This window comes from Dreissena polymorpha, chromosome 12 (genome assembly GCF_020536995.1).
Source record: "Dreissena polymorpha isolate Duluth1 chromosome 12, UMN_Dpol_1.0, whole genome shotgun sequence".
Taxonomy (NCBI): domain Eukaryota; kingdom Metazoa; phylum Mollusca; class Bivalvia; order Myida; family Dreissenidae; genus Dreissena; species Dreissena polymorpha.
Window position 1 is genome coordinate 30,697,905 of NC_068366.1, and position 25,670 is coordinate 30,723,574.

Consider the following 25,670-nt stretch of genomic DNA (forward strand, 5'->3'; position numbering starts at 1 on the left):
ATTTTCATTATATTATACAAAATCCTTGTAAACACTCTAGAGGTCACAATTTTGTTTCAGATTTTATGAATCCTGGTCATAATATTTATTTTTGTAAGCAAAGTTTGATGTTTGGTAAGGGGGAGTCAACTCAAAATATAGGTCACCAGGTCAAATCTTACAAAAACAAAAACACTCCATATGCCAGAGTTTTGGTTCAATAATGATGAAACTTGACCAGGATGTTTGTCTGGACAATATCTAGGTCAAGTTTGACGTTTGGTAAAGATTGAATGAACCGACTCCTCTCAGGTAAGCGAACTAGGGCCATCTTGGCCCTCTTGTTTTAGCTCACCGGAGCTCAAGGTGGTCATGGTGAGCTTTTGTTATCACTTTTTGTCTGTAGTACATCATCAACATTTACCTTGTGAATACTCGGTAACCCACATTTTTAGTCCAATCTTCTTGAGTTGGTCAGAACATTTTCCAAATGATAACTTTTCTTAAGTCTAAACTGGGGCGAGTGACTTCAAAAAGGTCAAATAAAACAAAAAGCTTATTGACATTCAGGAAGTCAAATTTATAATGGAATTTTCATGGAACTTGGTAAAAATTGTGTTCTTATAATGTCTTAGTTGAGTTTGAACATGGTTCAGATTCTTCAATAAAAAAGGCTGCCAGGGAACATGGCCATTTCTTTATATCGCTATAGTGAAGCCTTGTAAACACTCCAGAAGGCACAATTTTAGTATAATCTTCATGAAACTCATTAAGAAAGTTGTTCTTATGATATCTTACTCGAAAAAAGAAAGTTGATCAAGTCAGTTGAAAAAACATGGTCCCGAGTGGGCAGAGCATGTTTTCTTTATATGGCATTAGTAAAACCTTGCTAGTTCTCTGTTGGCAACATTTATTGTCCAATCCTTATGAAACTTGGTCTGAATATTAGCCCCAATGAAATCTTGGCTGAGTTTGAAACTGTCACATTAAGTTAAAAACTAAGTTACTAAAGTTCAAATTTAAAAAAAAGCTTCTTAACATTCTAGTCGTGGTATTTCAAGGTAAATTTTCCTGAAAATTTGTATTATATCAAAAATGGTTACAGTCGTCGAAGAACATTGCCAAGAGGGGTCTGGGCAGTTGACCAGGTCCTCCAAGAACATGAACTGACAAGTGAACAATCTTCAGTAAAATTTGTTTGTATATAATTGCCTTGCCAGTTGCCAGTCAAGGACAAGTTACACAATGCAATGTTTCACCACCACTGATGCCAATCATGTTTCAGGGTCAATGGCTGCACTGCTTTATTGTCTTCCACTGACGTCACCATGGTTGCAGGCAGAGGAGAATGGGGAACAAGTCAGGGTCAACGAGTGTCTGCGACTGCTGAAAGATGACAGGACTCCGCTTGTCATCATGGGTGAACAGAATTGGTATACATTGGTACACATTGGTTATGATTATTTTGCACAATAAAAAAAAACAGGCTTAAGTTTGTGAGTGTATTATGCAAGCATTTGTGGATTAACAACAATAAATACAATGCTAAAATGACCTGAATAAGTTCTGTACATGGACGGTTGAGTAGAAAAAGTACTGTTGTGTTTGCTTTATTTAGTTTCATGGAGTAAAAACTTTCAAAACATTCATTTACTCAATGATTTGCAAAGTAACATTAAAATCAACAGAATGGCACTTTTTGGTTGTAAGGTACTGTGAGACTATAATCTCAGTCTGTTGAACACTTTGTCAACAAATTATAAAAAATGATATAGTATTCTGATTCTAACACATAATAATAGAGTATATATTTTGATTCTAGCACAATCTTATTTCTCTAGGTTTCTATTTTAAGAAATGAGGCATGTGAATTATATTTATCTAAACACCAATCTGTAGTGTCGAAGCAATTTCATATAGTAGTGTCATAGCTATTAGTGGTTTTAAACCTACTTTGTAATTCTCATGTAGTGAATTTTACAGTAGTGTTTTGGAGAGCGCGTTTTTCTTTGTTGTAAAACATCTTCAATAAAATACGATACACACGAGCTGTGTCCAATCGTTTGTTAATCTAACAATGACTATATAATACAATCATCTTTCTATGATACCAGATTGATCAGTAAACGGCAAACATCCAATATGACATTAATTCCATTCATACAACAGAAAATGCAACTTTATAACAGCTCAAATGAACAGTTAAATACAATTAATATTTTTTATGATTGAAAGAGTTTGGCCTGCCTGTCATTGTATGTGTCTGTGTGTGTGTGTCCCAAAACTTTAACCTTCTTCATAACTTTTGCAATATTGAACATAGCAACTTGATATTTGGCGTGCATGTGTATCTCATGGAGCTGCACGTGTGGTGAAAGGTCAAGGGCAAGGTCATCCGTCAACGTCAAAGGTCCAAAAAAATCAAAGCCGCACATTAGGGGGCATCTCTTGTTTTTAATGTTATATTTGTTATATCTTGTATCATTTAATGTATGCTTTTGTTTCAATATTTCATACAAAAACCATTTGTAAATATTTTGCAAGAGCACATTTAAGCATCTGCATTTAACTGTACAGTTTCTAATAATTCCTCTGAACTTTTTTCACAACTTTAGACTCTGCCCATTATTATTGCAAAATAATCCACACTTGGTATCCTTCTTTCTCTATAGAAAACAAGCCTCATGTCATGTTAAAATTTCAATTATTTTTCAATTGCAAACTAGCTGCTTTATACTGTATGACCATCATCTTTTAAAAAGTTTGTCAACAAGTAACTCACTAAAGCATTTATTAATTTAGTGTAGTTTTATTCATATTGTGAATATATTTTTTAATCATATAAATTTATCATATAATTGTTTATCATCATCTTTGGCATTTGCCATATTCTGATCCATTTCAATTTACACCAATGCCTTCTTCCAGTGGGAAGACTGTGCTTCTGTTCCAAGCAGGCGTGGCCTATGCCAATCAGGACTACCATGTGACGGCGATAAGCCGAAGCCCACTCTCCAGGATGCCGTTATCAGTGCATGGCATGATCCGACCAGAGGCAGCAGGAATGCTGCAGACATTGACATTTCTGTAATTTCATGTTTTTGTCTTTGTTTCAAACCTTTTAATTTTCATGTGTTTGTATAGATAGCCCAATCCCTATTTTTGTACGCCCCTGGGATAAAGTACGTATTTACAATTGGGAATTTAATAGAGAAAATTAATACCATATGTAACAGTAAATTTAATCTAGTTTATCTCATCAACTATTTTTTCATTTTATTTGAAAACAATAGAATCAAAGAATACAATTTAGCTGAAGTATTTTCTTGCTATTTTCATTATATTTGGTATTTTCATCTAAGAATCGATGGGAAAAATAGCCATATTTTACTTTTGTAATAGGTAAGACTTTCTGACTATTGAGAAAAGATTTTTAAAAACGTGTAGTCTTTGACCTATTTAGATGCTCCAGTGTCTGTTTTCTGGGTAGTAAGAGTGTCTTTGAAGGAGATTCAGAGGATGATTGTGAAGTGGAGAACAAATCTGGGACCTCTGGATTGCTAGGCAGACACCATACTCCACTACTACTGGGCTCTATTTGTTTTAAAATTACTTTTATTACCATATTAACCCTTTCCCACTCAGAAGCAAAATGAAAATGGCTATGTGCAAACAGCATAAAACCAGAACAGTCTGTTCAGGTTTTATGCTGTTTGCTGCTCATCAGTGTCTAAGGGTGTGAAATGAAGCCTTTAAAACTTGAATTTAGTAAGAAAGGTCTTTAATTAAATTTAACTTTAAAAGGGACAGCAAATGCGTAAAAATAAGTATCTATGTGGTAGAGGGATAAGTTTTTTTGCTTTGACACAAGAGTTATCTATCCATATTGAATTGTATCAAGTTATTATTTATTTTTTTAAAGTGAAACATTTTTAATTCATAAAAATTGCAAACAACTTTAAATGTATTTGTTTTACTCATTGCTGTCATTATCAAAAGACATGACCTATTTTTATCTAAATCTAAGGCCACTGCAAGTTGACTGGTTGTTAGGCGAATTTTTGCCCAAAAACATAAGAGCAAAAGAGCGCAATGAATTGAAAATAACAAATTTTTGTATTCCATCTTTGATATAATCAGAGAGGAAGGAAAAGCGCAGAATAAATAAATATTGTGTTCAAATATTTAACATTTCTGCAGAACACATTAAAAGCTTAATATATTACCAAGAGTTTCCTCTTAAAACAATTCGTCCATATCATCAACTGTGGTTAGTGACCCATGATGTATGGTAATGTTTGTGTACTTTATGTAGTTCTTATTTGCTACATTGGGCACAGCTACTTGACTTTTGTATACTTTGTATACATTGTACACGTTTGGGCAACTTTTCAAAGTCAGAAACAAATTATTCTTCAAAAATATTTATTGTTTGTTTACTTGAGGGAAATGATTTTTTCATTTAAGAAAGGACCAGGCAGTTTAATGCTGCCATTTTGTACCATTAAGTTCTTAACAAAAAATCGGCAGTCTGTGTCAAAAAGTATTTTGGCTAAACAAAAATTAAATCTGATTGGAGTGAAAAAAGGAACCCTACAGGTGCAATATAAAAATATACATTTTTTCTTTTATGTCCCCCAACCACTATAGGGGGGGACATATTGATTTTGCCCTGTCTGTTGGTCTGTACGTTGGTCTGTTGGTCTGTTTGCTCCAACTTTAACATTTGCAATAACTTTTTCAATATTCAAGATAGCAACTTGATATTTGGCATGCATGTGTATCCCATGGAGCTGCACATTTTGAGTGGTGAAAGGTCAAGGTCATCCTTCAAGGTCAGAGGTCAAATATATGTGGCCAAAATCGCTCATTTTATGAATACTTTTGCAATATTGAAGATAGCAACTTGATATTTGGCATGCATGTGTATCTCATGGAGCCGCACATTTTGAGTGGTGAAAGGTCAAGGTCATCCTTCAAGGTCAGAGGTCAAATATATAATTGGCCAAAATCGCTCATTTTATGAATACTTTGGTAATATTGAAGATACCAACTTGATATTTGGCATGAATGTGTATCTCATGGAGCCGCACATTTTAAGTGGTGAAAGGTCAAGGTCATCCTTCAAGGTCAGAGGTCAAGTATATGTGGCCAAAATCGCTCATTTTATGAATACTTTGGCAATATTGAAGATACCAACTTGATATTTGGCATGCATGTGTATCTCATGGAGCCGCACATTTTGAGTGGTGAAAGGTCAAGGTCAAAGGTCAAACAAACAAAAAATTTCAAAGCGGCGCAGAAGGGGACATAGTGTTTCTGACAAACATATTTCTTGTTTTTTAATAATTTTGTATATGTGACATAACTGACAAACATCTAATCATTTTGCTATTGCCTTAGCATTTTAAACATGAGTTCTACAGAGTTTCCTTTTGTTATTCTTGATAAAAAAGCAGCCGATTTTCCCAAGAATATTAATTACACATTTGGTAATAAATCAGTTAATAATGACAACCCTGTTAACTCGTGTTTTGCAGCTACATGAGCAAGGTGTCAGACCTGGTGGCGTATTGTGCCACCCTCCACACAAAGCCTGTCCTACCTGACGTGTTGATAGTGGACGACTTGGACTTCTACTTCAACCAGCTCACTGTAAGTGTACGCCCATCATCATCAAAGCCCTAGTATCAGAGAATGGCTTCACCAGGCATGGCACCTGGGTACCGTTTTATTAAGCTACTTACGCAATTCGTAGACTAACGCACATATGTTAAATTCAGTATAGTTCCTTCAAATTCTTGCTACATTGACGTATGGTATGTTTTAATGAAATTCATAATATAATGTTACATTGCAAGTAAAAATTAATTTGCATCAATCTGATATAAATGAAATTGAATTATTTTAAAATATGTGCGTAAGTCTAACACTTTCGTAAGTTGCTTAGTAAAACGGTACCCAGGGCAGCATGTTCTAGATTCGGTCAAATGCTGTCAGCTGTTAGGGGTACCTGACTATGGGTACATGTGTGCTTAAAAGTTATGTTAATTAGTGAAATAAAATATCAATTATAATTTATGTCCAATGTATATCCTGATGTCAGTCACTGTAAATGTGAAAAATGCTGGACAGAAAAAAACAAAAACACTGTTAATACAGAAACAGTTTGGCCTTCACTAAAATTTCAAATGTTATTTACGTTATATATGAACATTTAAAAAGCAACAGCCTCATTGACATGTTATTTATTCCTAAATAATTAAGGTTTTATAAATTTTATAAAGTTTATAAATCAAAAACGAAAAGTTGATTCTGTGTCAGTATGCTTTCAAATGTTGCACTGTTAAGCTGAAAATTGAGAGAAAAGTGTGCAAATGAAGAACCAATAATTTTTCAGTTGTCTCCCTTTATTTGTCCAATTTGTCAATTAGTCAATATGAAGTGGCTATTTAGTCTGAAAGGATGTTTGGAACTATACTTGCTGCATATGACATAAGACCCATTTTTGCATGACACTGCTCATTTATTTTTAAATGATTATCACTGATGTAATGCATTTTTAAGTGTTGTTTATATTACAGCAAACATGTACAATTGTAAACAATGTTTTTTATCATACCACGGCATTGATATCTGCCTTATATAACGTTGCCTGATATATTTTTTTATATCATGGTCAACAGGAAGTTCTTATATCGGTCAATGTTTGGAGTTTCATGGGATTTGCAATAAAGTCAACAATTTCTATCAACATGAATCAGGTTCAACAAAACAAACAATTTGATACCAAGAACTTACATATTTTATTAAAGTTTAAAGTCAAAAATCACAAAAATGTTAATGTTTTTTTAAATCACAACAGCCCGCACTGCAGAAGTTAAATGACGTCATCAATCGGGCAATAAATCTTAAATATTGATAAAGTCATTGCACTCGCAAGTGTTGCACAGAAAGTCAAGACAAATGATAACTGTATGCTAATCCTCATTTATTTAAACAAACGATTTAACATGCTTATGTCATTATTGACACCATCATCAAAATGTCAATTTCAATACACATCTCCAAAATGGCGTCTCCAAACTATTCGATGAAATGTGTTGTTCGATTAAATTTGTCACTGCAGTCCATTCCTGATCACCAATTCAAGACGTTTATAATTAAAGTGGTTGTACTCTTCCCATTCGTAGTGCAAACAACTTTTTTCTCTCTATACTATGTTTAAAATAAGCAATTATTCGTGTTGTCTTTTCGAACTCCGTTTCTACATTATGTCAACGTGTAAAAGCCGGATCAGCAAATTCAGCAGGGATCCGTACATTTTAAATATAAAGAAATGGATAGTTTTGCAGATTTTTAGGAAAATGTGGTATGATAAACAGAAAAACAGGTTACTGTTCCATCATTTTGTAATATATTAGGCTCGGCAGGAATAAAATAACGGCTTGGTAAGTCTCGCCGTTATATTATTCTAAGCCTCGCCTGATATATCACAAAACGAAGGGACAGTAACCTGTTATTCTCTATATATCATGTATATTTTGAAATACTGGTATTACTCATTTCAAGAGTTTTTATCAGCAAATGGTCAACTCTTTGTCCTTTTTGTATGTGACTATAAATTTTAGGCGTCTAAGCCCCATTTCACTATAAATGTACGTAGAATATAGGCTTATGCAAAAATTTATTTTATAATAAATTAAGAATTTGCTAAAAAAGAGTTTCTTTGAAAATATAAAACAAATGTGTAGACATGTAGACTTACTGTTAACAGACTTAGATAAAGTGCAGAATCTGCAATACAAGTGATTTGCCTAAGTTAAGGAAGTGTGTAACATAGTGAGTGAAATGGGGCCCTGAATTCCAAATTATTGTTAATCAGCCAATAAAAAATAATCAGTTACTTGGTAAATATAACATGTAAACTGATAAGGAACTTCATAGACCTTGTCTGACCTTAAAAGGAAGTCAAGTGCGCCTTAGAGCTCAGACTAGTAACTGAAACTGAATCAATGTTTTTGTGTTTAAACAAACCAGATATCTCTAAAGCCGCGGACCTCCAATCCTATGTGGTGTTCTTGCCACTTATAAACGTAGCTGGTTGTATACAAACATTGTTCAGGGAAAAGTGTTTGTTTGTTTGTTACATTTTCAGGATGAAATTGTCATGGATTTTAATTTAATTCACTCTCAGTGTGACGTATAATAATCATAAGAAAAATATATTGAATAATTATTGCTGTGGTTGTGACCAAGTAACTTTTGGGATTAGAGTTTGTTTACGTATAATGTGAATAGAATTGCATAACATTTTGCTTTACATTCATATGTAGTTATGTATTTTTAGCACGCATAAGAAATGTACATTGATGAACCAATACATTTACCTGAAACTGATGAGCGAAGCCTCCTAGAGCTATATTTAGACCATCTACCTATGGAGCTATTTTTAGCTCTACTGTTTCATTGTGATGCAGTCTTCCTGCTCATTGATTCATACATGTGTAGAGATGCTGGCAGGGTGGTTTTGTTTGAAATACCCACTCATAAAATGAAAACATGTCAATAGGATCTTAAAATGAATACCTTATACCTGTAATGAGGAAAAGAAATAGTGACTGACCAAGCAGCCCCTAATTTTATATGCACTGAAGCCAAAGGCCAAGGTGAATAAGCAGTCAAGGGCTGCCTGGCATTTCAAAAGTTGCGATCAAAATACGGACTTCATAGGCCTTGTACTGGTTAAAAACATTTCAGGAACTACTTTTTGTTAAAGAGAAAACTGTTCTAATCCTCTCTTGTTGGAAAGTGCCATCCTTAATCAGCCAGAGCAGGCTTTACTGGTCTTGCACTCCCAAAAAAACTGTCTGCTCCATTTTGGGTTTAAGAGAAAACTGTACTTTTCCTCTCTAGTGCCATTCTGGATCCTATTTCTGACACGAGACAACAATAATTATACACACATGCATTTTCATCCTATTACCAGATGAAAATCGATAGAATAACAAAGATCGTATAATTATGAGCTTTATACTATCACTATTTTTAGATCAGATTTGGGTTTTTCCAAAAATTGTAGAATCTTTTTTTGTCAACTATGGAAAGACAAAATCGTCAAAAAATGCCATATTTGACAGTTTTTAATGGAAAATGTTGTGGAAAAAATAGGATAAATAGAATATTATCTGAATTTTCAATAAATATAAAGTTTATCATGCTTGGCACGAACCATGTTAGCGCTCGGCAAGCCTCGTGCTACATTGGTTCAAAGCCTCGCATGATAAACTTGATCTTTATCCAAACTCACATAATATTCTCTATCTCCAGTATTTTCCACCACAAACCACGCATCTGTTTCAGGAGCCAAGTGTTGAGGCAGGCAGTGCCAGATTGTGTGCACTGCTGGTGGATGCAGCCCACTTCATCAAACAGAAAAGGTAAGCTACAATGTGATGAATGGGGGCTATAGTCAGTGTCCGTGAATTCTTATATCCTGTGCTTCTAATTATTATTTTTGCTTTGGAAGTTTATTCTGTGACTGTTTTCAATGAATTACTTTTATTGAGAAAGTAAAATATTTCTATTTAATTAACTGTAATCGCATTCACTAATTTTTATGCCCCCCTTCAAAGAAGAGGGGGTATATTGCTTTGCTCATGTCGGTCTGTCGGTCGGTCCGTCCACCAGGTGGTTGTCAGACTAATACTCAAGAACGCTTGGGCCTAGGATCATGACACTTCATAGGTACATTGATCATGACTCGCAGATGACCCCTATTGATTTTGAGGTCACTAGGTCAAAGGTCAAGGTCGCGGTGACCCGAAATAGTAAAATGGTTTCCGGATGATAACTCAAGAACGCTTAGGCCTAGGATCATGAAACTTGATAGGTAGATTGATCATGACTCGCAGATGACCCCTATTGATTTTCAGGTCACTAGGTCAAAGGTCAAAGTCACAGTGACCCGAAATAGTAAAATGGTTTCCGAATAATAACTCAAGAACGCTTAGGCCTAGGATCATGAAACTTGATAGGTAGATTGATCAGGACTCGCAGATGACCCCTATTGATTTTGAGGTCACTAGGTCAAAGGTCAAGGTCACAGTGACCCGAAATAGTAAAATGGTTTCCGGATGATAACTCAAGAAAGCTTAGGCCTAGGATCATGAAACTTGATAGGTAGATTGATCATGACTCGCAGATGACCCCTATTGATTTTCAGGTCACTAGGTCAAAGGTCAAGATCACAGTGACAAAAAACATATTCACACAATGGCTCTCACTACAACGGAGAGCCCATATGGGGGGCAAGCATGTTTTACAAACAGCCCTTGTATTAAAATTATTTTGTTTTCAATATGATCAAGGTGTGTTTGTTTGGCATAAACAATCGATAATTTGAAAAAACAACATTGTATATTGGAGTCACTGCTGACATTATGGCAGTCTGGCAGTCTAAATTAAATTTGATAAGTATGATAATGTGTAGCCAACAACTTAACCATGTTTCCAGCAATTTAATTTAAACTTGACGTATCTTCACCATGAAATGTTCATGTGCAAGTTGTTTTTTTCATGCCCAATTAGCAACACAATTGGTAGTTATTTACCGTTGAACATAACTGACTCAGCAGATCAGGAAGTATTAGTTACAAAGCTCTAGCTTGGATGCGTTCCATTTTCAGCTCCCTTGGTGTTTTGATGTGTGCCTGCGGTAACTATAACAACGCCTGGAGACACGTACTGGGGCAGTTCAAATTCACATTGGCAGATATAACAGGTAATAGAACTTTCCAGCACACAGGAAGCCCAGATCAGTGGTTTATCAGTTACAATTAGGCATCAGAACTCAGGGTACAGGTTCAGTCTCTTTGTTGAGAATATGTAACATCATGATTTGCCGCTATGGCGCGTTAACGTCGGTAACGTCGGCCGTGATGACGGTGACGTCATTGTAATTGTTATGATTTAAAAATAGTAAATAAAGGATCGAACCGTTAAGATGCCTAGTACTTTCTAAGCAACATTTCTCACAATTTATGGTGCCTAGACGAAAAATGGCAATGAAACAAGATTTACAGAGACTATTGTCTATCCAGAATGGGAGTCGAACAATTAATCATCGCACATGAACTTGAAGAATTGCAGACTGTAAAAGATTAAAATGATCGTGACTTTATGGAGATGAGTTTGAACAACATTTCAGAAGTATTTGACTTGTTAAAAGCGATTGATGAGAAGATTTTAAGTCAAACAGAAGTTGAGCGAATCCCGAAGAGATGACGGAAACAGCGACGTACACGAATCAGCTTAAACGGAAGTTACAGAAATTAAAGAAAGAGTTTATGTCCACAGACAAGAACAATAAAACAGTATACCTCCCAAGTCTGCCCTCGGCTTCAATCACCACTGATGAGAGCACGCTTGTATCACCATCATCCGCCGAAGCACTATATGAACTTTTGTCGAATTCCACCGCGAGCATCCACCGTAAAGAGAATTCCCGGGTGTGGAAGGACGCCCTTGGGGACGAGGCGAACGGTATGAGTATGGACATGAATACGTCGAAGCGACAGCTATCGGAAAACAGGCTCAAGAGACTGATAGAGGAGCTATATACGGGCAAGAAGTACTTGGACTATGTTAAGAAAACAACCACGGACACAGAGTAAGATCTTATGCAATCTGCAGATGAGAATTTGGATTTCCTCTACGGACGGGCTATGTTCAGGAAATAGAAAGAGCCCATTCCCGAGCGGCCTCCCTCGCACGTGAAACACATGGTTTCTCGATATGAACCTTCAAAATCTCCAACGAAGTCTCTCCAGCGCAGCGCCACAAATCTCTCGCAGTCTATGCCCAAGAACCTCCGGATGCCGTCCACCCACCAGATCAGTCGTCTTAGGAAACGAGAACAGCTCAACAAGAAAAAGAAAGAAAATCTGAATATTGCGAGCAAGAAAACCTCAAAATATTTGGAAGACAGCACCCAAACGGATTTCTCTCCTATTCCATCAATAACTCCAGTTGATGGCATGGCAAACGAAGGGAATCTCTAAGCATTTGACACAATGTCACTGCCCTGAAGTCCGGGGATACAGATAGACCGACTATCGCTGGTGATGCCATTACAGAAAGAAGTCACGCCCGCCGACATCCAGCTCGAAGAATACGGCGGACAGGAAGCAGAATACGACGACCTTAACTGTGATTGCGGTACAATAATCAACATATCCATGGCGACGGTCAGGGTTTGAAGTAGAAACTCGGGGTCGTGGAACAGCTGCTTCCAAGTAACGATGAGAGTGTATGCACTGCCTGCAGTTGTTCGTTCCAGCCAAGGAGTGTTAACATGCCCAATTACAAGACTTAATCCAATTGAGTGCCCATAGACACGTTTTGACTGTGCGATATGATTTTGATTGCATTCAAAGTAATTGAAAAGGACATGTTCAGGATTTGAATTTCTGAAATGACATTAATGATCGAAAAGCATGATTTAGAAATGATTTTTCTATTTACTTTGCTTTTAATGATAATTTAGATAACTATTAAATGATTTTGTCAAACGTTATATTGTTTTCTATTTATTACTCTTCGCGGTCTCCAGAATGTTGAGAAAATGTAATGTCATGCTTTGCCGCCATGGCGCGTTAACGTCGGCCGTCGATGACGGTGACGTCATTGTAATTGGTGTGATTTATATAGAGTAAATAAAGGATCGAATCGTTAAAACGCGTAGTACTTTCTAAGCAACATTTCTCACTCTCTTGCTTGACCCCTAACCTACTAACTAGTCTTTTGCAGGACATTTTAAACTGAATGCAGTGTAATATCTGCTTCATTAGGCACTTAAAGACTCTGTTATTAATGAAGTTGACTTCTAGAGAAAAAGGCCAATAGGGAGAATTCTGGTGCCCTTGAAACAAGATGGAAAACGGAAAGTTTCATCCCAAATCAGTATGTGCACTCTGCTCAGGCTAATATGGGACGACACTTTAGGCGCATGCTTTAAGCGCTGTTTTCCAAGAGTGCTGCTCTGATTTATTTGTGGGTTATTTGTGTTTTTGGTTGCAGCTGATGAAAAAGAGAATGAGAAGTACTGTGTTCATGTACAAACCCAAACTGCTGATGTGACAGTGACCTACCAAGTGCAGACATCGGCAGTGATGATCAAAGATGTTGTATTCCGGAGAGCCTTGTCTTTAAATGCAGACATGTCAGTGATTAACAAATAAAGATGTATTTAACTGCAGACGTATCAGTGACTAACAAATAAAGATGTCTGTAAATGCAGACATGTCATTGACTAACAAATAAAGATGTATTAAACTGCATACATACCGTATCAGTGACTTACAAATAAAGATGTATTAAACTGCATACATGTCAATGGCTAACAAATAAAGGACTGGTGTATTTAACTACAGACAAATCAGTGAATTACAAAAAAAGATGTATTTATCTGCATACGTGTCAATGACAAACAAAGAAAGATGTATTTAACTGCATACATGTCAATGACTACCAACGAAAGATGTATTTAACTGCATATGTGCCAATGACTAACAAGTAAAGATGTATTTAACTGCATACGTGTCAATGGCTAACAAGTAAAGATGTATTTAACTGCAGACATATCAGTGACTAACAAAGAAAGATGCATTTAACTGCATACATGTCAATGACTAACAAGTATTTAAAGATGTATTTAACTGCAAACATCTCAGTGAGTAACAAAGAAAGATGTATTTAACTGCATACATGTCAATCACTAACAAATAAAGATGTATTTAACTGCAGACATATAGTGACTAACAAAGAAAGATGTATTTAACTACATACATGTCAGTGACTAACAAATAAAGATGTATTTAACTGCAGACATATCAGTGACTAACAAATAAAGATGTATTTAACTGCATTGAAGTTACCATTCCACATCACGCATTGAAATTTTAGCTATTGCTATAAGGAACATTGAATTTTTATGTGTAAACTTTATGTTTTCGAAATATTGTATGAAATACTCCATGATTTTGAGTTTTTATGTTTTATATTACTTAAACGTATGTGTGTGTAATTCTTCTGTATTTGTCTTTCACAACACCTCGCTATTGTGTAGCCCACTGATGGGATCAGTATTCATTTTGTATTGCAAACATATTTGATAAATCTTGGTAATATCTGATATCAATTATATAAATATAATATATAATATATATATATATATATATATATATATATATATATATATATATATATATATATATATATATATATATACTGTCACTGTCACACTTTTCTGGATCCTGCGATAATTTTAAAAGTTCTTCATATTTTTTCATGAAACTTGTAACATGGATAGATGGCAATATGGAGATTATGCACGTCATTTCAGTTTGTTCCTGCCAAGTAAGTTTTGACCGTGCGGGTCGCTAAGGCTTTCTCAAAACAGTATGCTATGAACCATAAGATAACCTGTTCAGGTACTTGTTGCATGTGGGATATATGGTAAAGATCGCAAAATGCGTAAAAGGCATTAACACCGGTTTCGTACGCTGCGCTAGTGTTTTGTGATGTCGACTTTCTCATTAAAGAGATTGCTCCGTCTTGAAGATATTCCAGAGGTACACGGTTACCCTCTGTGGTTCCTCGTCTGCTTCCGGTGCGAAGTTTCTGAATTTTGCCATTTGAAATCGAGATAGTGCGTCACATTTTGTGTTTTTTTTTGTACGTGGAACGTGGGGATGCTCGGATTAAAATCTTAAATTCCAAACATTTGAGTGTAAGGGGGCGCAACAGCGTCATAACTTTGTCCGATTTCGAAGGCCATGAGTTAAGTACACCTACAACAGCGGCATTGTCGTAGTTGAACTGAATCTTTTTGTTTTGTAACATGTATCCCCATATTGCAATTGAAACCAATATCGGGAACAGCAATAAGATCGTTCTAAAAAAAAAACTAAAACGTTCGAAAGTAGCACAATTAATTGATGCACCTAAAGGTAATGTTTTATCAAAATAGAACGATCCGTTAAATTAGAACCCTAATAACTGAAAATCTTCAGGCTTGATTGGTATGATCTTGAAAGCATTTTAAATAAGAAACAATTTTTACCCAGACGTTGTATTAACTCAACAGCTTTATCGAAACGTGTGTACTGGACCGATGTCACAGACGGGTGTATATAGTCATTGGCGGATTCCCTTTCAGGGTAAGACACGTGATGTATCATGCGGTACTCACCGGGGTCCTTTTTTGGAACTAGACCTATTGGCGATACTATAATTCGTTTAACGTTTGTGAAGAGAAAGGGCCTGCAACTCGCCCCTCCAACAGTTCTTTCGATTTTTTTTTCAAAAATTACCTCCGGGTGTTCGTAAGCCGATTTTAATTTTTTTTGCGACGCGTGTTTGTCGCGGCCCGTGATATTGAAGTGAAAAACCGTATTTAAAACCATAAAAAAAAAATCTGCCTCCGCCTTATCATACACTCGTAGAAATGTTTGTTAAGCGTCTAATTTAACCGGCGACGGAGCGATGTCTATTATGTTTTTGTTTTGACAGTTACTGCGTGTATCGACTAAATTTGCCTCGGTTTTGTCTGAATTGACACTGCCCGAACCTGTGTGAATTTGGGTTATTTCTGCCACGAAAGGGAGCATCAAACCTCGGTGTGTTTGCGCGCTGGGCGACTCCCGGAAGCCTCCCGCTACACTCTGACAGTTTATTGCTGGATGGTTACCCCGACAACGCGAGCAATTGTGAGGAAAACGGCAGTTAACCAGGCGGCAACTTTCCTGGTTAAAATAATTACACTTGTACTGGTCGCGTGAGGGCGTGAGGAGCGTAGAAACGTTCCCAAATGTGCGCGCGTTTCCGGGTTGTACAAGCATACAGCGCCACCAAAGGTCATTATTTATTTCCGACCAGGGTGAGGTTGAGATGCCCTGACGAAGCCTGAACTGCTCGTCATTGGTGCGCCAAGCCGACCCACCCTGGCGGTACGCGGCCTCTCTTATGGTCCAAAAATATTTCAGCAATTCTTGTGTTTTTGATTTGTTATGATCAAACGATAAATATACAGACATGAAGATAATGAATGCGTCTGACCATTTCTCGATCGAACCAATCGTGAATTTGCATTCTTTTTGTTGCGCCACCAGGCGGCCGTCCTGAAACTGAAAGTGTTGCACCTGACAGATGACTTTGGCGCTCTACGGACCCTTTTAACAGTAATGCAAAATTGACAAATTCACCCCGCCCGATTGGTTGTTTTAACTGATCGGGGATGTGGACCGCTACGTCATCCGAAACTATCCGGATGTTTGGCATGGCCGCGCTCGTTGTTGTGATGTTCGACGCGGCGGGCATTGTTGACTGGCTCGGTTGCTGCAAACTAAAAGTGGTTACACTAACATGAAGGGGTTCACTTGTAACGATACCGGTGCTTGAACCATTTGGCATGTTCTCGGCCTCTCTAAGTTGTTGCTCAAAATCCATATCTTTTTTACCTTTATCCCCTTCGTTTAGACTGTTGCCATCTGGGCTTACCGACCTCGGCCTCTTCTGCGTTCCTGCCTTTCGTCGCGCTCCTCTACCTCTCATGCTGACTGAGATTAAATGCGATTTTATACAAAAGCTTTAAAGTTTGTCTGAACTGAATTTCGACGGAAAAGGAAGTAGCATTCAGACAATGTCACGTGTGCAAATTCGGAGAACCTCGGCGTTAGAAACCTGATAGCGTCCTTGATACGAGGAATCGAACAACCTTACCCGTTTTGTATTAAAAAATAAATGGAAATTATTCCTTATATATATGACTAATTTGTTTTAATCCTAGGTCAAGAATTCTGGTTGCTATGACAACAATACACACACACACACACACACACACACACACACACATATATATATATATATATATATATATATATATATATATATATATATATATATATATATATATACTGACAATGGTGGTGTTTCACCGGTAGGGGACCATATTGCTTGGCAATGTTATGAATTGAGGTCTAAAGTAAATAGAAGTATCATGATCAAACGCATGATCAAACGCATATGCAAATTTATAGAAACAATATGACAAAGTCCGATTGACTAAAGTATTTTATTTATATACACTTAAATAATGGTGGTCAAAGAAATAAACGAGTTATTTCAAACACAAAATATTCAAAAGGGGATATTTGTCAAAAGTTATCTATAACTATAAAATGATTTACGTTAACTTGTAAATTGTTGCTATGCACAAACAATTTTTAAAGTCATAGAGTAAAATTCCACATTCAAAATCCCTTTGATTGGATTTTTGCTCCGATTTATCCGAATTATATCAGGAGTTCATTGTGAGAACACAAAACCTTATGTTTTGTAAAAATAAATAATGTGTGTTACATATGTAAATATATAACATAGTTAGTGCAACAATACTTGAATATGTATGACAATAAAATAGCTCAATCTTATTATAATCAAAACACATCTAAATACACAACATATATCAAATGAAATTATGAACTTTAGCATAACAGTATAAGTTGTATCTAACATTGAGACATGTATTTTACAGTGTACCCTATTGTAGCAAACCTGCAAAATTTTCGACTCCAGCATTCACACGAAAATGTGTTCATTACTATGAATCTATAACTTCATTTCTGAAATAGATTTTAAAAAAAAGAAAATTATCAGATTAAAATACCGTTATTTTAAATGTAATGTAACTCTTTTAGCATACATTATATGCATGAATGTTTACTATAGCTAAACTCGATTATGTGTTCGTCAATGTGTTTGACGAGTCAAACGTGACTGAAGCAGCATTTAAAACCTCTAGTTTGATCCTTACGTCTAGAAAAACTGGCTTGAGCAATTGTATACTCAAATAATTTACTAGGTTCGTTCGAACCATTGTTACCAGTCTGGCTTTGCGAATCTTAAGAAACAGATACAGTTTCTATCGAAACTCTGATAAAACTCATTGGTATATAAACGATAGAATATTTATTTCGGTGGACAAAGTATTATAGTGCTTAGTCTATAGATACTCGTTTTGTAATCTAACTTGACATTATTAAAGCAATATCAAAGAAATCAGAGACATAAAGAAAACTTTTTGTGTATTTAATAATTCCTTAACAAATATTTTTGTCATATCTTTTATTCGAATGCAAAAACAGTGGTAGCATCACGTATATATAAATGCATTTTGTACATTTCAGACAATTAAAAATTTAACGAGACAAGCTTTAATTTTACAGTGTTAACTCCAACGGACTAAACAATACAACAAGTAATGTCTTCTTTGCAAATTCCTAAATCTTGACTTAAATGTCTATGATCTAGGTACATCAGACTAAATTGTATATGAATACACATTGCTAATTAATGGCTATAATTGAGTTAAAACATCATTCAAATAAGTCGGCTCTGCTTGTCACAGATTCGAAATGATGAATCCGCTTCAAACCAATCGTCCACGTTAGCAAAATGGTAATACTCAATTTCATTCGTCAAGCGATCAAACACACTAATTGTCCTCGGAATGAAGCTGATATTCAATTTTAATTCATAGCATAAATTAATTTCCAATCGAATTCTTTCTTCCAGTTCCGCACTATTTTTCTTATTCTTGTTTGCAATTTGACGTTGAATATGTACATATTTTTTCCAAGAGAGAACATGACTGCAAGAAAGCATTTTTTTATCTTTCGTTTTCTCAAACGTTGTGATTTGTGGTATTTACAAGTAATAACATTGGGGCATTTATTTTTTAGTTATTATCTAGATCTTAAAACTGTCACATTGTTATAAACTATCGCATTCCAATCAAACATAACTGTTATTATATTCTATCCCTGCTTTAATTGAGCGACATTCGTATTCATTGCATTTTTAGTTTGATATGACTACAACATTGTGCTAATCTTAACAATGTCAGGCGTGTAAGCTGTAAACGACATTTTAAAGGCACTTCTTCACAGATAATATATTTGTTTGGAATATGTCGTAACGTGAATTTAATAACAAATCTGTACTATTTGGAATAGTTTGAATAATTGTGATAACGCGGAATAAGTTTAAATAAACAAAAATGCCATTCCTGGGACTCAAACTTGGGACCTCTCTAAGTAAAACTATCGCGCTACCACTAAACCAGCAAGCTTTTGAAAAAGAAATTGCTTAAACGCTACATATATGTGCTTTTTTCAAAGTTATCGATGCTAAATTTTAAAAACACTTATATTTTACCAATTTCGATTATTATTAACTATAAATGTTAAACATGTTTTTCTCAGCAACGAGTGTTAATTATGAATCATTGACAATTATTTTGAAAATTATCATTAATTTTCTTATATATTGATGACACTTATTTAATAAGCACGGTTTCAATTTTGCTGATAAAGCAATTTAAAACACACACGCAACAAAAACATGCAAATAGATTAAAATTACATATAAACATGTTGTGCGGTACGTAACTTCGACGGCAATTAAAAAATGGGAACGTAATGTGCGCTTTGGATCAAAAACAAATTAGAGAATATTTCGAAACAAAGTTGCCAAATATGTATTAACAATAAAATAAACAGAAATGTTGTAATCAAACGCGCGCGCAATAAGTTGCATGAGTGATCATAACATAGTATAGACCTAACTTTTATGTGTATAATTTGAATGTCAAAATATAACATATGTAAATATGCATTCGTGGTACAGAATTTTGGGTCCAGCAGGTAAGTACATTTTTGATAAGGCATAAACAGGTTTTTTTCCATCCACCCGGCCGAACCTAATTGTTTTTGCTGACAGTACATTTTTTTTAGAATTCCATTTTGAGATTGCGAAATCGTTTATTTTCATTCGGTCATATCCTTTAAATTTACTTTTAAATGACAAAACTTACTAAAGAAAGAAGCTTAAATATGGATTAGACAGATTTCTTCCAGTACTCACATTTTCTTATAAAAGAGGTGAATCGTAAACACAAGTTAACGAACAAAATATTGCCCGACATACCTAACACGTTTGGTCGGCGATGAATGTGGCAACAAACATTGTTTTTCCTAAGATAACTCTAAGCAGTGCGACTTAACTGTGGAAACAATCTAACAATCTTAATTAAAATATATTGAAAGTTTCCTCTAGGCTTCAATCGCAAAATTAGCCGCGAGTAGTTTTGGTGTATTTGAGTGATATATGTATTCGCTGGTGTGACATTAACCCGCTGGTGGCGTCATTGTTGCAATGTTCGCTTAATAAAAGTGGACTTTTTTTCTTAAATTTCTTCGATGACAACATTGTGTCTAGATTTATAGCATTACGACTATTTTGTATTTCTATGACTGGTTGCTGTGTCTAAAGGACTGCGTAATAATCACCTCCAATATGGAATGAGTGATGTATTGGACGTCATCATTGATGACGTTCAATTGAACGAATGATAATGGCGACTAAAATTCATTAAGCTCCAGCGTATAGCAGCGATTTGGGTCTCTTGGAAACTGGCCAAACACTTGTGCTGAAATTTGACATGTATATGGACCATAACTCGATCTACACGATGGCGTATTCGTCATATCTGGGAAAAGTCCAGTTTTTGATAAAATTACGAAAAAGTGGTGTTTTTTATTGCGCAATCGCTATAAAATGAGTTCTCGCCGGAAGCGTTAATAGCGTTAATAGCAACCCAAACACAATTCACCCCAAGGAGACAATTCACGCGATAGACACTTCAAATTTGATTTTAATTAATACATATTGCGATTGTATTCCCAAATAAATAAATAAATTCATATTGCGTTTAACATACGAAGCTGAACCCGTTTAGAAAATATTAACAAAACAAACAAAAACAAACAACAGTTAAAATTCATTGATGTAGATATGGTAACCTGATTTCACGTGATTCGCCACTCTGCCGTCACGCGAGAGCAAGAAAATCTTCGCCCTGATTCCCCTCAGTTTTGTGGTGATCGCCGTGATTGCAGTGGATATCGGTGACATCGATGATTCAGCAATTCATGCATATAAACCGAATTGTATCGATAACTGTCTAATGTTCACAATTATCAAATCATCCAACATAATTACAACTTCACTTACGAAAAAAATAATCTTAAACATTTATGTCGGTAAATATGCTTGAGAATTTCATTAACACAACCATATGACTACGCCATTTTTCAGAAGTGTAAAGAGTACAGTGCATAATGTGGGACGAGCGTATTTAAAAAGCTTATATCATATTTCTCGTAAATTACCAAATTATAAGTTTTGTCTAAATCAAATACCATGTATAGAGAAACAAGGTATTTATAACCGACCAATGACGAAACACTATGCAACTTTCAATTTAGACAGTGCTACATGTATATGGCAACAATATGGAATTTGAAAAGTGGTAGTGTATTCGGGCCTGGAATATAATTAAATAATGTTTACATGTTATGTTCAATAATTATTGCATGATCATTCTGCGCTGTTATATTAATTTGGAGCCGTTAAAGCTTCCGACATTACTTCATCAAATTCATGTCGGAACGGGAGTATTTTAGCTAATACGCCCATTGTATACAACAACAACAAAAGCTTTATTATTGCAATGTATAATGTAAATGTATACATATATGTTACATGTACATGCGGTGATGCGAGAATTGCAGCAAAAATCACGGGTCGTGTAGTGTAGTATGAAATACATATCTCGTGTAACATAATTTCATGTAAACTCTGGACTTTAATGACAACAAGTTGGATGTACGGTTTCCTATATTGTGTTTAAGGTCAGAATGGTTAGCATTTAATACTTTTATTATTAAAAAATAGTGTGGTTTTAAATAATTTATGAGAAAGGGAAGGAAGAACAGAAAATGGAAGTTCATATCATTGTAACCTTATTGTTTAAAGCATTGGGTTAAAGTTAAAATTGAGGTAAGCGTGTTGTTAATAATAAATTAAGTTTTTTATGTCTCCTTCGCTCTTGTAAAGTATGAAATACGTATCTCGTGTATCGTAAATTCTTTTAAGCTCTGGATTTTGTGATCGCCTTTTGTCTGTCGTCTGTTGTTAGTCGTCAACATTTACCTTGTTAACACTTAAGAATGTAATGTATTGCAGATTCAGAGATGTCTGTTCTGTTTTGAATGTCATGTGAAAAATAAACATATGGGCTGTTTGCATATTTGAATAACATATAAATATTGTTCAAATCTATTTGTTGATAGATTTAAAATAGCTAACTTTCCTCTTACATGCCCTTGTATTTCAAGATAGAATACTTTCCTTCACAGAGGAAAGAGGTCTGAGTTTGAATCTCAGTGGGGGCTTCAGAGGATGATTTATTTTTAGAAAAATGATTATATTTGCTCAACTTTGTAAATGACTTAAAGGGGCCTTTTCACAGATTTTGGCATTTTTTAACTTATTCATTAAATGTTTTATATCGATAAATGTAAACATTGGATCGTAAAAGCTCCAGTAAAAAAACAAGAATAAAATTAAAAAAAGGAAAAGAACATTGCCCGGACCAGGTTTCGAACCAATGACCCTTGGAGTCCTGCCAGAGTCCTGAAGTAAAAACGCTTTAGCCTACTGAGCTATTCCGCCGTGTACACATACTGAACGTATTTTATACCTTATATAAGCAATCTTCGTAGTTTCACAAAATTTAACGACAAAATCAGAACTCTCCAAATTATTCAATCGTTTCGCGTTGCAACGCTTTATAATTTTTAGGTTTTAAAATCGTCAAAAGATGCATATAATGGCTATATTAGACCATGGTAAATGTTCAGTATTACTGTTTCCTCACAAATATCATAACTAAAAAGAAAATTTGCGAATCTGAAACAACTTTTTTCAATTTTGTCAATTTACCAAAGCGTGAAAAGATCCCTTTAAAGCCACACACCTAAAAATTAACTGCATGGCATAGTAAATTTATGTATAAATAATAAACATATTTTTATCTTTGCCATTTAGAATATATCTGGTGATTACAAGGTAGAAATCAATCTTTTTTGCGCTTTAAAACTTAAAAATAATTGCATTTGTCCAAATCCTACTTTCGGTTCCATCCAAGCGGTACCATTTAAACAATAATATATTACTTTCTAACTAGGCTATAGATTTAATTTTACTTATGCCAATTAGAATATACACATGTAAGGCTATACATGTAGATTTAATGACAATTTTGCACACCTTCAAATTGCATCTTTATGTATTGATTAACATGTATTTCATTTCAAAGTGTGTGGCTTTAACCAAATAACTTTGAAAATTTCTTTTACAGAATGAGGTTTCTGAAAATTCAATCATTGAAGAAACATTTATAATTTGAGTGTACAATAAGACAGCAAACTAAGAATAGACATCCATTTGAGTTTTTTTATCAATTGAATATGCAAAGAAGAAATTAAATATCAGCAATACAAAAGCCTGTAATATGTGCAGGGTGTGGTTTTTCTATCTATCTATATATGCTCAGTCAAATTCAAACTAGGCAAATATTTACTGGACAGAAGGTCCTCTAAAATGGGAAAAAATACAGGACCCGCTCTTTTTTTATAGGACCTACTGGCTACAGAATATAATAGTTAGTAAAATAACTTGGTTTCATTGCCGGGATCAAGGTGTTTATGATATAAAATGATAAAATTATTGAATAGGTATTAATTTTAAGGTCACACATTTGTATCTGACGTTAAATAATAATACACGCCATACATGGTACTAGTCTTGTTAAGAAAAAAAAAATTTAAATGCTGAACGCATGTTAACAGTTAATATAAACAGGAATCGCTTCTTTGTAATATCTTAAAAACAATTTCCAAAACAAAAGTACTTTATACTTTTTTAACTAAGCTATGCTTAGCGCGCATGTCAGGTATGAGTCTGGTCAATACAGCCTAAACTTACAACCGCCTCGATAAATGACAACCGGCCTGTTTCACGCGTGGACATTGATAGCTAAGATAATAACGGTTTGAATTACAATGATCATTATTATACATTACTATTGCTATTAAAACCACACAAATTGATATCTGCATCATTTAAATTGTAATAATCAGATTTATGATTATCTTGTTAAGCCACTAGGCCGTCATGGATTTGGACCGTCCTGACCCGCATTTGTAAGATGCACATAAATAGACCAATCAGGTGCCCTCGGAAAATTCCGTCAGCAGAAAGAGCGTTGGCATGGAAAAGCACATGTATAAAGACGCTATTGCTATTTTTGCACCTCAGAAAATTTTCAGAGCCATAAACAAACCTATGAATTTGTTTTTGTTTTTTTTACCGGACAATCAGTCCTGTAAATTTGACAGACAGGCCGGACCTTACACAATTTTACAGGACGTGTCCGTCGGTCTGGCCATGTTTGGCCAAGACTGTATACTGTCTAACTCCCCTTTCGGGTATTATTGACAGGTAATAGATATGACAGAATACTCTGTAAGTATAATTGTGCACTCAAATTTTTTATGACAAGTTGAATTATTAGTATTGTATATACCATTTCCATGCGATAAATTTTAGAAACCCATTTATTTTTCACAAACTGGATTGAAAAGTAAACAACAACGGGGTTTGATTTTACATTCATGAGTTTTTTGGGGTGTTTAATACATGTATAGTCATTCAAATTACTAATGTTTGATAAGGTTTTATTAATTTTGGGTATAGTTAAAAATGTTCTGTCGGTTTAAAACCATGGCCGTTGAAGGCGTAGGAGTTTTCCTTATATGGGCCAATGGCTGTAGTAAAATCTTGTTACCACTCTAGAAATCACATTTACTGTGCATCCTTCAAGAAACTTGGTCAGGTCATTTGTTTATGATGTCTTGGCTGAATTTGAAAAACTGTTTCGCTTTCTTTAATTTATTCTCAAATCTTAATGAAGTTTGGTCAGAAGATTTGTATAAATTAAATCTCAGCCAAATTTGACACTTGGTCATTTGAGCTAACAAAATTGGTTAATATATTAAATAAACAAAATGCATGTTTATACCACAGAAGTCACACTGTTAGTCTAATCTTCATCAACATCGGTATGCATATTTAACTTCAAAACAAATATTGGACCAGGGATTTCAATAGAAGCAGAATCCTGCGTTTTGACGCGAGCAAATTAAAAATGACTCATTTTTGACGCAACCCTTTTTTCTGCCGTGCGTCATTTTGACGCATCGGAAATTTAACCCGTGTGTCAGTCAGTTAACATCTCCAGTTCCATGGTAATAAATCCCCCTGTGCTCCTAATCAAAATTAATGTTGCTACGTCTGACCTTTGACATTGTAAATGGCGGACGTATTGTAAATTAACATTAAACCCGCGTTCAATTAAAAAATGGCGATTCAAACAACAACAACAATTCAAATTACAAGTAATGGTGATTCAATAATGGAGATAGCATTAACTGGATTTAACAAACATTAAATAAGGTTTGTTAAACCAGATAACAACAAGGAAATTTTGGATTAATAAAGTTAAACTACTACTGGTAAGGCATTCTTAAGTGTATATATTTCCGACATGTATAGTATTCGGATAAACAGTAATAGATATACTAGATGTTCAATGCATTTAGATTGTGTTTTTGTACAAAAGCTATCATAGGGATGATGATAATATAAGTTTTATAACAAGATAA

General features: G+C 35.0%; 1 protein-coding gene across 5 annotated transcripts in view; it reads left to right on the forward strand.

The window, feature by feature from the left end:
* LOC127853670 (uncharacterized) overlaps positions 1-25,670 on the forward strand; it is a 43,626-nt gene that overhangs the window by 12,523 nt on the left and 5,433 nt on the right. For 2 of the 5 annotated variants that reach the window (XM_052388371.1, XM_052388372.1), the window contains exons 2-7: positions 1,265-1,422; positions 2,908-3,066; positions 5,520-5,634; positions 9,343-9,419; positions 10,668-10,762; positions 13,060-14,170. In XM_052388371.1, coding sequence (XP_052244331.1) covers positions 1,373-1,422; positions 2,908-3,066; positions 5,520-5,634; positions 9,343-9,419; positions 10,668-10,762; positions 13,060-13,220 — 657 coding nt within the window. In that variant the 5' untranslated portion in view covers positions 1,265-1,372 and the 3' untranslated portion in view covers positions 13,221-14,170. Of the gene's footprint in view, positions 1-1,264; positions 1,423-2,907; positions 3,067-5,519; positions 5,635-9,342; positions 9,420-10,667; positions 10,763-13,059; positions 14,171-25,670 lie in introns of those variants that run through there. The other 3 variants (XM_052388369.1, XM_052388367.1, XM_052388370.1) reach the window with 2 other exon arrangements.